General features: G+C 33.4%; 1 protein-coding gene across 1 annotated transcript; it reads left to right on the forward strand.

Moving 5' to 3' along the window:
- Positions 1-8,292: 8,292 nt before the first annotated feature.
- LOC106106255 lies at positions 8,293-9,280 on the forward strand. Its single transcript, XM_013286808.1, has one exon. It carries the CDS (start codon positions 8,311-8,313, stop codon positions 9,001-9,003), a length of 693 nt encoding a protein of 230 aa, XP_013142262.1. The 5' UTR covers positions 8,293-8,310; the 3' UTR covers positions 9,004-9,280.
- Positions 9,281-15,893: the final 6,613 nt, after the last annotated feature.

Consider the following 15,893-nt stretch of genomic DNA (forward strand, 5'->3'; position numbering starts at 1 on the left):
TATATTGCGGGCGTAAGTGTTTTTTGGCATTCCAGAGAAGAGTTTTATATGCTTTGGTCAGCGCGTGTCTTACTGTAAATCCTTTGTAACTATGATTTTTGCCAGTAGTTCCGTTATTACCGGTATCTATTTTTGTAGTTTTTGCGGCTTGTACCCACTTAATACACTCTCGTTCGTCTGTTAATTCAAGCAATATATAGCCATCTTTTTTGTTTGTTCCTTTGACAACTTTAGAATCCTTTATTTTTTTGTAGTCTACCTTCAGTTTCGAGCTCACAGAAACACTTATTTCTTGTATATTGGTGTTGTCATTTAACGGAATACCGGCTATTTCAATCTTGTTTTTTAATTGGTTTTGTTTTATTTCAGACAATCTTTGTTCTAAAGTACTTACTCTGAATTCTAAATTTTTGTTCTTGTTATCTAAAGTAATGTTCTTGTTTTCTAAGTCATACAATTTCTTTTGCAAGATATCAATACAATTTAATGCTTCATCCAGTTTATGGTTTGAGTAGGTAATAGACTCTTCAAGGGGCTCGATGTGTTTTTTAATAGTAATTTCCATTTGTTTGGTGATGTCCTCTAGTAACTTCTTGAGGTCCAAAGATATGTTATTTACATCCTGACTTTGGAATTGCACCTCTTCTACAGGTTCATCGTCATCATCTTCGGGCATGATGAGCGATCTTCTCGTAGGAGTATGTCGCTTACAGTCTTTGCATGTCCACGCTAGGTTGTCAAAATTCTTGATTGCGGCGACTTGCTTGGTTGTGAGACCAGAGCATGTGGTATGCACCATTACTTCGCAATTTTTGCAATCTAAGCCCGGAGCTCTTTTCGTAATTGTTTTATCACAATAGATATATATCATAAATTTACAGCTACTGAAGAAAAACTCAACCACTAGACGCGTTATTTTAACTTACTGATGAAATGTTAATATCCTTCGCAGTGAAAATGCAACGTAACGCGCGTATTATTTGTGGGTGCAATTTAAAAATTCAAGCGCATTAAAGGATGCACATAAATATAAGGAGCAGTGACAGAGCGTAGTGCTACCAACACAATGCTTGTAAGTAAAACTGGCAGATTTATATTTGCAGTTTCAAATGAAAGAACTACTCCCTCATCCCGTCGGATAATACCCACTTTAAGCTATGATATTTTCCTTCCGTGAGAAAATTTGTTACAAAAAATTGAATTGATATTTTTTATTGGTTATTTAATTTTAAAAATGGAATCAATGCACAAAATAATGACTTAGTGTCTATTTGCACTGGCTACACTCTCATTTTGTTCAGCTGCAGCTGCGCCAGTGGAAATAAACGACCATTATTAAGTCGTTATATTGGAAAAATATTCTAACGTAGTATTAATTAAATTTATAAAGACAACCAATTTACTGTTTGAAAACAAAATATTTAATTGAATTAAATTGAGTGCCGGTAGCCAAATATTCTCATTACGTATTCTTCAAACGAAATTGAAATTCCGCAAGATAATTTGCATTTTAATTGTTTTCACTACTAAAGGTAATCAAAACAAAACAACGTTTTCGTTAAATGTTGACGAAAAAATTCTGTTCGTAATTTTAAAAAAACTACTCTAAATGACTGACAAATCATGTGTGATATTTCACAAGATAATTCCCTCTTCCTATGCGTCCCCTCCCTGAGTATACTTCCTCTTCTCATCATCTCACTAATCTTACTAATATTATAAAAGTTTAGAGCGATGGATAAATGTTTGTTAGAATTTACAGCGTCGACAATGAAATATGGCATAGATGTAAAGCAAAATCGGGAAGAAAACACAGACTACTTATTTTGGTATTTTATTTAATTACGCGCGGATGGAGTCGAGACCAAAAAATAATTTCTTTATAAGAAATCGGTGGAAAGAGAACTTAATTTGAAGCAAATTAATTTACTGTATAATCGAAAAACATTCACTTAAATATACTAATATAGTAAAGAGGAAAGATTTGTATTTTTGTATTTATTGAAATAACTCAAAAACTACTGGGCCGATTTTAAAAATTCTTTCACCATTATAAAGGTTATTTATCTGTGAGTAATATAGGCTATTTTTTTTTTAATTTCACGCTGGCGAAGTCGCGAGCAACAGCTACTTATTATTAAATAAATATTCATAGTAACTTTTAGACGAGGATCTTCTATTTACGCTTTATATTTATGAAAGGAAGGAAAGTATAAAACGTTTTGAGGCGACGCGTTCAAAAGCATTGGCTTATTTTGTCAGCGGAGAGCGGTGATTAATCATTCGAGCGTCCCTAAGGAACGCCTTGTGGCCTTCATCTTAAAAAATTGTCAAACGACATTTTCCTTGTTGCAGTCAATTCCCTTCATCTTGCTGTCTTTTTATAATTAAGTTAAATTATTAACAAGCAATATTTTATATTTAATTAGAAACAATATCATTCATACTAATATTATAAATGTGAAAGTTTAGATGGATGGATGTTTGTTAGAGTTTGTAGCCAAAACGGCTGAACGGATCTCGATGAAATTTAGCATGGACGTAAAGGATAGTCTGGAAGAACACAGGCTACTCACTTTTTTATATTCCAGGCGGACGAAGTCGCGGGCGAAAGCTAGTGTTACAATAAGAGCATACGCACACCTTTGTTTAAACTATCGTAAAACTGTTGTACGATTGTCGATTGTTTCGCAGACGATTCAACTGTTTAGTTGCACAACTAAAAATCGAGTAGTGTGCGTACCTCCATATAAGCTCATAGCAATCAAAGCGGGACTAAACAGTCGTGCTATAGTTTAGTCAAAGGTGTGCTAACGCCCTTACTATTATCTCACCTCAAAAATGTAGATATAAGTATACATACATACTTAGTCTTATGTTTTTTTACTACTAGCTGTTGCTCGCGACTTCGTCCGCATGAAATTAAAAATAATAAAAACATGGCCTATATTACTCACTGATAACGTAGCTTTTTAATGGTGTAAGAATTTTTTAAATCGGCCTCGTAGTTTTTGAGTTATTTCAATACATACAAAAATACAAATCTTTGCTCTTTATAATGTTAGAATAGAAAATAAAAGTCAATTAAAAAACGTCTTAAGTAACGAACATAAACTATTTTTTACATATTTATTATGTATACTTGAAAATAAAGGTCCTTTTAATGTATAAAAGGTAAATATGAAATACTAAATAATATTACGTTATCGCATTCATATGTTTTAAAAACAAATTAAAATACCTTCCAAAGAAAAACATAAGCGAATAAAGAAAGGAATTTAATTAAGAGTCGGTTTGAATTTCACGTCTGCGTGTTGATTCGATTTAAATGCAAATCTATTATTATTAATTTCTTATCCATACAAAATAGGTAAACTTTTAAGTCGTAATTTTTATTCATCTATTGTTTTCGGCTTCTGGTTTTCAATATTCCTGATAATTTGAGTAAGGATTACTGTTTTTTTATAATTATTCTTTTGTTTTTGTGCGTTCCTGAATGCCTACGATTTTCTTTTCTTTTATTAATCAAAATAATTTTAAACGAGATTGATTAGTTTGACAATTTAGTAGGGATGGGTTGTGTAAAATGAGAGTAAAAGTCGAATCTTTTTGATTTTCGATTATTACTCTTACAGAAGTTGGAATAGATAGATACATAGTTATAACCTACAGAACCAATACAAAGAATGAGGGTTAAGAAATATTTATTACTACTACAGTCGTACATAATCGAATTGGATTTCGCTATTGTTATTGTCATCGCTATATTCTCTACACTAGGTATTACTAGAATACTCTCCTTAAGGAATTATTAATTAACTAGCTGTTCCCGTGCATCTTCATCCGCTTGAAATTATGAAAAAAATATTTTTTTGTTTACATTGATCAAATTATCAATAGCAAATGTCAAAATGACACGACATGACAAACCTTGGCAATCTTGCTTCCTTGATGTTGGCAGCAACTTATGGTATCTTTCCTACATTAGGGTTTTTATTCAAAATATTTACCAATAAGTTTAATGGCGTTAAAATATATAGCTTAAAGCGTGTCGTAAGCGTGGGGCTTTTTATTAAAAAAAGAGTAATTCAAAAATATGGTGTAATTGCTGACATCTTAGGCAACAAAGAAGTGTGTGTTTACGCTTTATTATAATAGTATAGATTTACAGTTTTGGTTTAATTGGATACATTTTATTTAAACCGAGTATCGATATTTCATAGTTGTTCGTTGCGCGCATTTATTTCGTCCCTACGATATCAATCTGTTAAGTACGGCATTTGCCTTCATACAAATTTGATTCGGTATTTCATATGCGTCATTTATCAAACTAATCAATCTTATTTAGAAGTGAAGTGAACTATAATTTAACAACAATTTGAATGCTTATCTTTCCAGTTCAACTGATTTCTTCATTTTCATAGTTATCAGATAGCGGTTAAATCCTGTCTTGTTTTAATCTTACGTTCGTGATATCGCAAATATTTACGCAACTATTATCTCGATGTCTCCGTTCTGCGCATCCGTTATCAACAAAAGTGTGCGAAATTATAGTTTTAATCTAAAGAAATTCATAGAAATCAGTTTATGCGTTATAAGTCCACATTAATACAAAAAACATACCGACAAATTGAGTACCTCCTTTTTAATAGTAATAGGGGGCAAATGAGCGGCGAGAACATGGAGGTGGTCAACTACGCCCATGGACATCGCGCAAAACCAGAATAACTACAGATGCGTTGCCAGCCTTTGAGGAAATGATAGGCGTTTCTTGAATGACCCTAAATAGTATTGTTTTGTACCGCCGAGGACAGACCGTACTACAACGCGGCTGTGCGGGGCAAAAATTTACTTGAAAACCGCACGGTTGTGGAATAACAGCCATCAAGATGGCGAGGATGGTAGCGGTCTATCGTGTCGTCCGATGACGAAACTCGGTGGCAAGAATCGTTCAAACAACTTCTTAGAACTCCTTTTGGGAAGTCGGACAAAAAGCATTATCAAATTTTTAAATACAAAAATTTAACGCTCACTTGAATTTTTAAAATGAAAACAGATTTAAAGCGCTTAAAATAATGTACGGAGTAAATTATAATTGATTTGATGGTCAGTGAATTTAATGTTGGACGGTCTCCAGAGAGGGCGCTGTGCCCCGAGGGCCCATTAAAAGTTTCCATTGTTCAGACCACGCAACTCTCGCCTGATGAATTGCTTGCGAAGTTTTCTTATTTTTTTACACTGGATACGTGTGTAATGCATCTTTTCCTCTCGCTATTACTTAGTTTTTAAAACAAAATGAAATTTATACATACTCGTAAAATTGTATTGTCTGTTTGTAATTTCAAAAGAAAAATTCCAGATTTCGGGAAGATGATGTATTTGCGTTGTTGATGACGAAAATCCCATTTCAATTTTTTTTTCTGTCTTTCTGTCCGCAAGTCGCGGGTAATCTACGAAACGGTCGAGTCGACTTCGACTCGATCTATACTGAAGGGTATCTGGCATAGAGGGGCATATTAAAGGCTTTTTTTATCTTAATATTGCGTAGACGAAGTCGCAGGCAACAGTGTTACACTAATAAAACAGATTATAATACTATTTCTTAGTCATTTAAATTTGAATTCTTAAATTGTTATAGCGTGAAGAAATATTTCCATTATCGCCTATCCTTACCGCTTATCTTTCATTATTTTTCAATTTGAGAAAGCAACATGTTTTCAAACACGTTAAGACAGTGTAAACCCAAGATTGAGGTGTAAAAACAAAATAGAATCAACTGTACTGTAGACTATAATCATAAAAGTATCAAATTACTAACGTAAATACTGGCCTATATTCAATGCCATCAGAGGTAGATATAATATAACTAACTTGTAAAAATAAGTGCCATTCTTTACGATCGTCGTCAATTTGTTGCCTTAATAAAATTTTATATTTAATCCATAGGGCTTTAAGAAAGCTGTCAGAAGGGTTGACTATAGGGGCGTAAATATTTTTATAGGAATACGTGATTATATTATGAAACGCGCCATTTCTTTGAGCGAACTGTTCCAGAAATAAGACTATAAAATATCAATTTGTTAAACTCCGTAATGCCGGTTAATCATATTTTCATACTAATATTATAAATGCGAAAGTTTAGATGTATGGATGTTTGTTACAGTTTGTAGCCTAAACGGCTGAACAGATCTCGAAGAAATTTGGTAAATATGTAGAGTATAGTCTGGAAGACCACATAGGCTACTTACGTTTGTTTTTTTTAATTCCACGCAGACGGAGTCGCGGGCGAAAGCTAGTTTATTATATTTATATCGACTGCATTATCCTGAATTGAAATAATATTATCTATAATTCTTTACTTTTATTATAAAGAGGAAAAATTTGTATTTTTGTATGTATTAAAATAACTCATATTCATTGTTAATTATTTACTTAAATTCTGCTGTTTATTAGTCCAAGCAAAAAAGGTGTTCCAGAAATCATCTAGAAAATGTCCCAAGCAGAGTTTTCTATAAAAATCAATTACATTCTTTGAGACGCTCTTAGGTTACTTTGTATTCTAGATTTGGTATCTTTTTCACAGCGCTCATCGTGTTCGTAATAACCACATCTGAGAGTGACAGATAACTAATTTCCCTTGGGGGCGTCGTGACATCTTTTTAGACACGCACTATGATATTACAGCCTAAAAACAAACAAGAACTTTCTTTCAAACTTGCGATTGACATGAAAACGCTGTAACATCGTATGTAGTTAGGTTTTAGGGCAGTTTTAGTGTTGTTCTGTTTCTTGGAAGTGTATTGTATATTTTATTTTTACACTAGCTCGGGACTCCGTCCGCATGGAATTAAAAAAACAGAACTGAATAGCCTATGTATTATTCCAGACGTTCCTCTACGTTTCCGAGATCCGTTTAGCCGTTTAGGCTACAAACTCTAACAATCATCCATCTATCTACTTTCGCATTTATATTACTCGTAGTAAGATTTGTTACAGATTTTGATTCTGACTGTTGATTTAATAGTTCTTTGATGACCGGGGATTTCTAAGTAGCAGTTCATTGACATTAAACATTAATTACTTCTATAAATAAACAGAGATAGCAACCTCAGTAACTTGGCAAATAATAACGATTTGGTAAACTCATACTGATTAAGAAAACTAAGCTAATCAAAAATCCAATAACAAACTAAATTAACGTATCAGAGAATTCCAATAAAAGTGTATAAAGAAATCATTGAAGTGACCACAATTCTAAGCTAGTGAGGACTCAAAGGACTTTGTCCGGCGGTGCGGCAACCAGGAGCCGTGAAATTGAATTGACGTTTACAGTGTCCGAATTACAACGGCATGTAGACAGCACCTTACTTAAGCATAAACTGAAATACGCAGTTAATAATATAGGTGTAATTTAGAACTTAGAGCGTGCGTACAACTTTGACTAAACTATCGCACAACCTTTTAGTCTCGCTTTGATTGATGTGAGCTTATATGGAGGTGCGTACACTCGATTTTAATTGTGCAACTAAACAGTTGAATTTCGCTGAACAATCGACAATCGCAATAGTTTAGTCAAAAGTGTGCGCACGTATATTTTGTTGTCTAATCGATTCATTTCTGTAAATTGAACATCAAATAGCTCTTCAAAATATCAAATACCGTTAACGTACGTCCTTGATACATTTAGTAACACTTGATTCTGATAGAGATTGTTTTCACCATAGATAAAAATACATTTTTGATGTAAACTGTACGTCACATGGTAAATGTTTGCTTAATTTATTATCTTTCCTTCGTTATCATTCTTGATATGGTGGTACAGTCGCGCACAAATTCGTAAAAAGGGAAATAGGTAAAATGTTGCCGAATAATATGAAAACCATAAGTCTTTGATCGTTGAAAAAGATAACAAGTTAATGAACAGTTTTTCTTCCCATCCTTTCCTCTTAAGAAAAGGGTGGCTTTCCACCCTTTCTTCCCTTTGGAAAGAGACTAAAATTAGGCCTCCGGCACCACACTCATCAGACGAAACGCGGAATTGCTTCCACTTCACGCCTGTCTTCTGTGTGGTCGTGGTATTACACCGGGCGTGCCGGCCCATTCGTGCTAAGATGTTAAAGCGGGCTTTACCACTGTTAAATATTCTACTATATTTTAGTAACTTATGCATGTTTTCTTAATTACTTTTGTATAAACGCATACGTCTCTTCTCAGTGACTGTACACAGCACTGCACTATCTTTATTATCAAGTACAGTTCAATTTTACGGTTAGTTCCATTATTGTACTGACATCAGACAAAGCCGATAACATGAATACTGCAGTATTCGGTCTCATAGTTATTCTTGCAACCAAAACGGGTTCTCTTCTATCAACACGCGAAAACGTACTTCAAGATACCGACCATGGAGTTTTTCTACGAAAATTGCAAACAACAATTCGAAGTGATCCAGATGAAGAAGCAAAATCTTTGTCATGGAGTGAAATTTTAGCTGATATCTTAGTTAATAAAATTGGTCTATCGAAAATTCTACCAGAAGAGAATGAGCAAGTTGCAGAAAATAATACACAAAACAATGTGCTTACTAAAATATGCAGCGTCGTACTAAATGTGTATAAACATTTCATTTACGACAAATACTTTCAAAAGCCAGCTGAAGATGTACCAACTTCAAGTAAAAGCGAAGTTACGGAGAAGAATATTGAACTACAGGAACTGGAATCGAATACTCCAGGAGATAACGATTTTGATGTGATTACAATAAACCCGGACGTGGAAATAATCGAACCTAAATATCATGGGAAATTATGTAGCGATTGCGATAATCATAACGTCGTAAAGAAAGAAGTTGAACAAAAAATTATTTGTCCAGAAGGTCTTGTTAAGGATACCAATGGGAATTGTGTGGATCCAAAATCATTGAATTATATGATCTCTATCCCTTATCAATGTCCTATTGGCTACAGGCTTACTTGGTCTGGATATTGTAGACCGATATTTTAAAATTGCAATTTTTTAAAAGGCATAAATCAATAATTACCCAAAGAGGTAGGCGGAGATCACAACCCCCATTTGCTGCGATCCTGACATCTAAATTCATGTGTGCATGCAATTGGTTTCGGGTCCTCTTGATGCCGCCCTTCTTGAGTATTTAATCTGGATACATCTATTAAAGAAAATTATTATTCATTTGGAGAAAATACAGTTATCTTAAAACTACAAAAGACTGTGTTAATAATATTAATGTCTTATTGATAGTGATTCTTGTGTTATTTAACTTTCGAAGATTTTGTTTTTTATACGAGTAATAAATGTTGACATTCAGTACTAATCATTATTATTGCTTTACCTTTTTAGTGGTAAAAGAATTAAAGAAAAAATCTTTAAATACTTCGGAAAGGTTAGTTCTATAATAAATTTTTATTTTATTTTTTAAATAATGTTTATGAAAATAAAACTTGCTATAGGTTAAGTCGTAGATCCTTTGATATTAATCTTTGGTGTCTTTTCAAAGAGATGAGAACCTAAAAAGACCTTAAATATATTTGCGTTTAGAACAAATAAATATTATTGTACCAAAAACTTCAAACGCCTATCACATAAGATACATAATTCAATAGAAAATGTCGTTCAGTGTTTACTTATTACAAGCGAAGCAAAGGAAGTAATTTCGTTCAGCCGGTCGACAAACAAGTCTTTTTACATCGGATAGACAATCGAACGAGTCAATTTCACGCTGTGCCGACCGCAAAAGAAGGTCCCGGATACGTACCTGGGATCAAACGGACGTTCGGGAGAGGATCGTCGTAAATTGACTGGTCCGCCGACTGCGCGTTATATTGTATTGAATCTGTAAATAAAATAAATACAAGGTACGGTGAAAGTGTTTGATGCCGGAGAAAACATTCAGCTGCCAACGTGTTGGTTCAAGATGAAAATTAACAGGAACTTTCTTTTGTTATTAGTTAACTAAACATAAATTATAAAACGATTCTTAACAGATAGTATGTGAGTTAATCTGGAACGGTAAACATAAGGGACAGCACCGTTAATTTCATAAAACATTCTACACAAAGATGGTGTTGGTAGCCTTGGTTTCTGGTACACGGTTGTCGATTGTTTTAATACGAATACGCTTAAATTATTTCATATTATAAGGGTGAGTTGCATCGAATCGCCGGTTATCGTAAAAGTTATAGTTATAGTTAATAGGGTTACAAGTGCAAAAACATATTCTCACAGAGGTTTTATGTGTTTTTCGTTTTTACAGTGGAAACATTTAAACCTGAATGTCACTAAATTGTCAAGTTGGTGTCAAGAATGACATTTACGTAAATTAAAATGTTTGGAAATTCATGTTTCGCCGATTATATTTATGTATCATACGCATAGTATTTTATAGTGACATTAACTTTTTGCCCACGGAGATGGAGAAAATGTGAAAATAAACTAGTTTGAGCCATTATTGAAACTGTATTTACTTTACTACTCAAATACGTAGCAAAAATGAAGCAATAAAATTATACAAATATAAATGCATCTTATTTATTTTCCATATTATAAATTGTCCTCTCAATGCATATTATGAATTGTTCTTTTATGGAGGACATTTTTTTAAATAAGAGAAAAGGGACAAGCGCTGTTGCTATGGCCGTTGACACTCGAAATTTGTCCAAACTGAATGTTTGGCCAAATTTCGAGTTCCATCTTGGAAATTCATTATTTCCGAGCACGCAAGACTTTATTCTTCTGGATTACGTATAGGATAATAGTAGAGATTTTCTTTTTCCATTACTTTTTCCATTATTTGTACTTTTGAAGATAAGAGCTTGTGACAGTTGACACTACCGAACTGACACTAACCGTAACGCTAACTATAACCGCCCAAAATCGGGCGGTTATGATTAGTGTCAAATATGACGTCATTTTGACCAGCGCAAAACTGGTATATCGAATATCATGAACATCCGTAGACGTAACCATCGGGAATGTGCTGGTTAAGGTTTATAGTTAGTTAATGTAACTCACCCTTAGTAAATTTTAAGGTTGTTCCAAATATTATCGTTACGAATAATTTTAACTTTAACGGTAACCGCCGATATGGTGCAACTCACCCTAAGTGTAATGTAGTCAGCCGCTCTGAGCGGTTGACATTCTGTCGTCGTGGGACGTAATTAATCAAAACTAACAAAGTTTTAACGAGCGCGAAGTGGCGTGAACCACATACGTTGATGGTGCTCGACTTAAATATTCACCATTTTTGCCTCGAAACGGGAATTTTGTTTTGGATGACTTTAGAGTATACCATGTCTAGGAAGTTTTGACGCATGTTATTAGCATTTAAATACTGATATTTTTGGTTTAACTTAAGGAAACCTTCTCAGTAGTCATTGAAACATTCAAATAGTACGCCTGCAATGCTTAATGCGGAAAAAAGTCTAAAAAAGTGAGTAGTACCTAGCACGAAAATTTACGAAGCAGTATTAGATTTGTGCAGCACTGTCGGACGTAAACTAATTTTGTCTATGAATTTACGAATACTTTCTCTTAAATTATCGTGTTAGGTCTTCTGATTTTGTCAAAGGAGGCGATTGTTTCTGTCTTCCTTGAATGTTACTTGTATTACTGTGCTGCTTTTTTTAATGTAGTGGTTATGTACTTTTAAAACACATTGTATCGTGGCTTTACGACAATTCCTGCGGGTCAAAACTTTAAAACGAAAATTATAACAAACGATACATACTCAACATGATTTAAGTTAATCTGAACTTGAAATATTAAGGGATTAAGTTAGTGTACTTTGTTAAAGTTGTAAACATTATTACGTTATAAAATCATTGCGTGACTTTCACGAAGAGTTACAACAATTTAATTTTAAGATCACGTAAGACGTTATTGTTTGTTCTAAGATTTCACTGAATTTCATCAAGTAATCTGTGTCTGAACATAGTATGTTTTGTCTTCCCTCACAGGAAGTTATGCGTCACAAACTTGGTATAACACAGGTGTTAATTACGACTTTAGTGGGGCAGGCGACCACTTTAACTTGGGCTTCTTCAACGTATACAGTGGAGACAGTTAACCAAGTGTAAAGGGTCAATACCCGCTGGTGCACAGAGTCGCAACTGTTATCGACATGACATAAATTAATAAAATTACCCTGAGTGTGATCCAATTATAAGATGTCCGTAACGGTGCTATTTCAAATTAATATTTGTATAAGTTGTTAATTGTAAAAATGATTTGAACGAAGTTGATTGCTTGAAGTTAGCAACTGGATGTTGTGGACAAAAAAAATGTGGCTCCGTCTATGCGACTTTCTGCAAATGGATTGGTAAAAACTCAATAAGTCATTTGAAAAGTTAATACTTAATAAATTAATAAAAAATACACTAATGAAATAAAGAGGTAAGATTTTTGAACGTATTAGAATAACTCAAACACTACTGGGCGAATTTCAAAAACCCTTTCGACATTAAAAAGCTACGTTTTATATTTTTTATTTCACACGGACGAAGTCGCGAGCAACAGCTAGTCGTAAACATAGATCACTTTAAAATTATTAACATACATGGCTAATTATAACAGTAGAGATACAAATCTATGAAAACAAATAACCAATTAAACTCATCCTCCAATATAATGATTCGTCAACGAAAAATCGAAACACGACATAACGATACAAGATATTGGAAAACGATGCCCTCGGAACAGATCCCGATATTTGGCAGATCTCCAGAATAATTACTTTACGTAAACCAGTCGTTAACTCGCCGCAAATGAACTATGATCTACAAACAAATGCTGGATGTGGTAATACATTTTATCATTATAGTGTGTTTCTGATCGATTTTCACATTTAAGACCTTGAAAAAGAATTCAATATGACGAGGAATATGATCCTTGACATATTGCGGAAAATCATGGAACTAATTTATTTATGTACATTAGAAATTAATGTTATTAAGAAGACGATTAAAGCGCCCTTATACAGGATTTTTGTATTCTTTGTCAAGCTAACAAACAAATCAAAGTTTATTAACTTTTCACAAGGAGAATGAACGAAACATCAATATGCATTTTAACGTGTTCCCCGAATTTAATTAACGAAAAAGATTAACAATACATTTCTCATCCATTTATAATATAGAGATATCTGTGTTGGCAGTTTCCGATACGGCTTGTATCAAATATTCATTATATGATCGTAAAAGGTATTTTGCAAGCGGAGCGGAGAGCACAGCCGATTTGGCAGCGATGTAACAAATTAAACGCGGCAATAACAATATCGAATAACATCGTTAAACTCTTGATTAAAAGAAATGAATATTAAAAACTCAAGTTGAACAGAATAATGTAAACCAAAGATATTCAACTGATAGACCTGAACAGAAACAAATAAATCCACTACATATAAGCAGGAAATTATTTATTAACTAATTAGGTTGCATTTTTAATTTTGTAAAAACATTTAATTCGAACTGATTAAGGTTTAGAATTTTCACTAATTAAATACATTATAAGGTACATTTAAAATTTAATTATACAAAATGCTCATTCTCGGTATCAAATTATATCTGAATCAAATTCTTGAACTAGTACGCTTGACGCGCTTAAATTGGATCTCGCTTTGGGAATTTTTTTCCACTAAGCTGCTCGTAATTGGATCCCAAATTGACCGGGGCCCAGACGGTTTAGAATGGGATATCTACAGGATGCCCTCTCTATCGGTTTTATATCCTTTGTTTAAAAATGAACTGCTCTCTAACATGAGAATAAAGCCCCTCCATGAATTGTGCAATTTACATTTATGTATATTCTTCTCATTTACTACAAGACTATTTTAAAGCATTCTATTGTAGATTTTTGATACGAACCATTAAAATTTTGTTTTTATTTCGACAGTTACTGAAATATACATTTGATAGTCTGAAATGTAATTTTATAATTCAATTCTACATATAACAATGTCCATCCTCATACGGCTTAATTAAAACCAAGTTTATAAGAAGTTTATAAGAATAAGTTTGACTTTTTTTTTAGCAAACGAGCAAGCGGCCACCTGAATTCACCGAAATGGAAAGCGACCGCTGCCCATAAACCGATAATTGACGGAGGAGAAGACGCACATAAAGAGGACATCATCTTCCTATGCGTCTCCTCCAGCATCAAATCGACTTTTCCTTTCCATCCTTTCCTCTTAAGAAAAGGGTGAAAGGGAAAGGGACTAAAATTGGACCTCCGGCACCACACTCATCAGACGAAACGCGGAATTGCTTTCACTTCACGCCTGTCTTCTGTGTGATCGTGGTATAACACCGAGCGAGCCGGCCTATTCGTGCAAAGATGTTAAAGTGGGCTCTACCACTATTAAAAATTCAGTTATTTTACTATGATATTCAGAAAATCTGTCCGTCCGTGCGGAATTACAAATAACTTATTAGCTATATGTTCTTCTAGACTTTACTTTACATCTATGCCAATTTCTGAGCAATTTTGAAGACTGTTACCAACATTAATCCAAACATGTTAATTTTACGTTCTCCTGTTTTTACTAATTAGAGGATGCTCTGTATAAGGCGCTCGTAGCAAAGTGCAAAATTATTCGACGCAACATTCCGATATAATCTTACCCAAACCGCGGAAACATTTTAGCGAAGTTCGTACTTTTTGAAAATTAACGAAACCGTTAAAAGTTTTCAGTTTCCTAAAGCCACGCATGAATTTAAAAGTAACCACTTCCTTTGGTAATATTAACTGGAACTTTTGTTGATTTTAGTGATTAAAATTTTGCGTTCTCATAACGCTTTTTAACTTAGTACGGAAGCTTTATAGTTTTATTTTATAATGAATGTGGCAAAATTGAGTGTATAAAGTCAGACGAAAAATACTGTGTTAAGAATAAACTTTGAATATCTGCCTACTACATAATTCATTTAATTTAAAAATATTTACGAATTTAATGGTTTTCAAAATAAAAGTTTTTTTTCTAGGGTTTTATGTGTTTTATAAATATAGTTAAAACTTGTACAACTTTAAAAAAATTATAAGCATCTAAAACAACAAATTATCGTTAAACGATAGCCCGCTTAGTCCAGTATACTAAAAGTTTAAAATGCCAATATATGTACAAAATAATGTATTACAATTTATCCTTTAAATGCTTTGAAAATAAAAGAATATAAGTAGATTCATACTAAATACAGAAACAAATACTAAAAGTTGAAATAAAATACATTTAAAAAGATATCCACTTCTATATTTTTAAAACTTAAAACTAATTCCTTGCAGTCGAGTGGTGGTAAGGCTAAAATCCTGACTTTATCCAACACTTAGAGATTTAACTTTAGTTCGGGAAAAATAAAATTCGATTGTAGAGCTAGGCTTAGTACCAAAGAACTAAATATATTTCATTCTCTAGTCCTAATAAATAAACGTTTTCTTAAGATGTGGTCAACGACAAAAAGAAATTCGCCTAAAATAGTAAAATGACTTTTGGAAACATCTAGAAGCAATAAATTCTCAAATCCGTTTGCTTACCTACCTAATAGACAGAGAAGAAATACCGAGAAGAGATTTCCTACATGGGAAGCTGCAATTCCTGAAGAAGGGAAGGAAAAAAATATCTCACTTCTTTACTTTATTTAATATCAGCAGATTTTTGGTAATTTACTAATATTACCTATACCCTTGTAAGCTCAAGGCTTGTGCTAAGACATTATTTCGATATCGAGATTTGAACCGTCACGTTTGTTTCTTAGAGTTTGCAGCCTAAGGTAGTGAAGCGATCTCAATAAAATTAGGCATAAACGTCTGGAAGAACACATAGGATATTTACTTTCGTTTTTAATTCCACCTGGACGTAGTCGCGAGCTAAAGCTAGTTAACTTAAA

This window comes from Papilio polytes, unplaced genomic scaffold (genome assembly GCF_000836215.1).
Source record: "Papilio polytes unplaced genomic scaffold, Ppol_1.0 DF822289.1, whole genome shotgun sequence".
NCBI classification, from domain to species: domain Eukaryota; kingdom Metazoa; phylum Arthropoda; class Insecta; order Lepidoptera; family Papilionidae; genus Papilio; species Papilio polytes.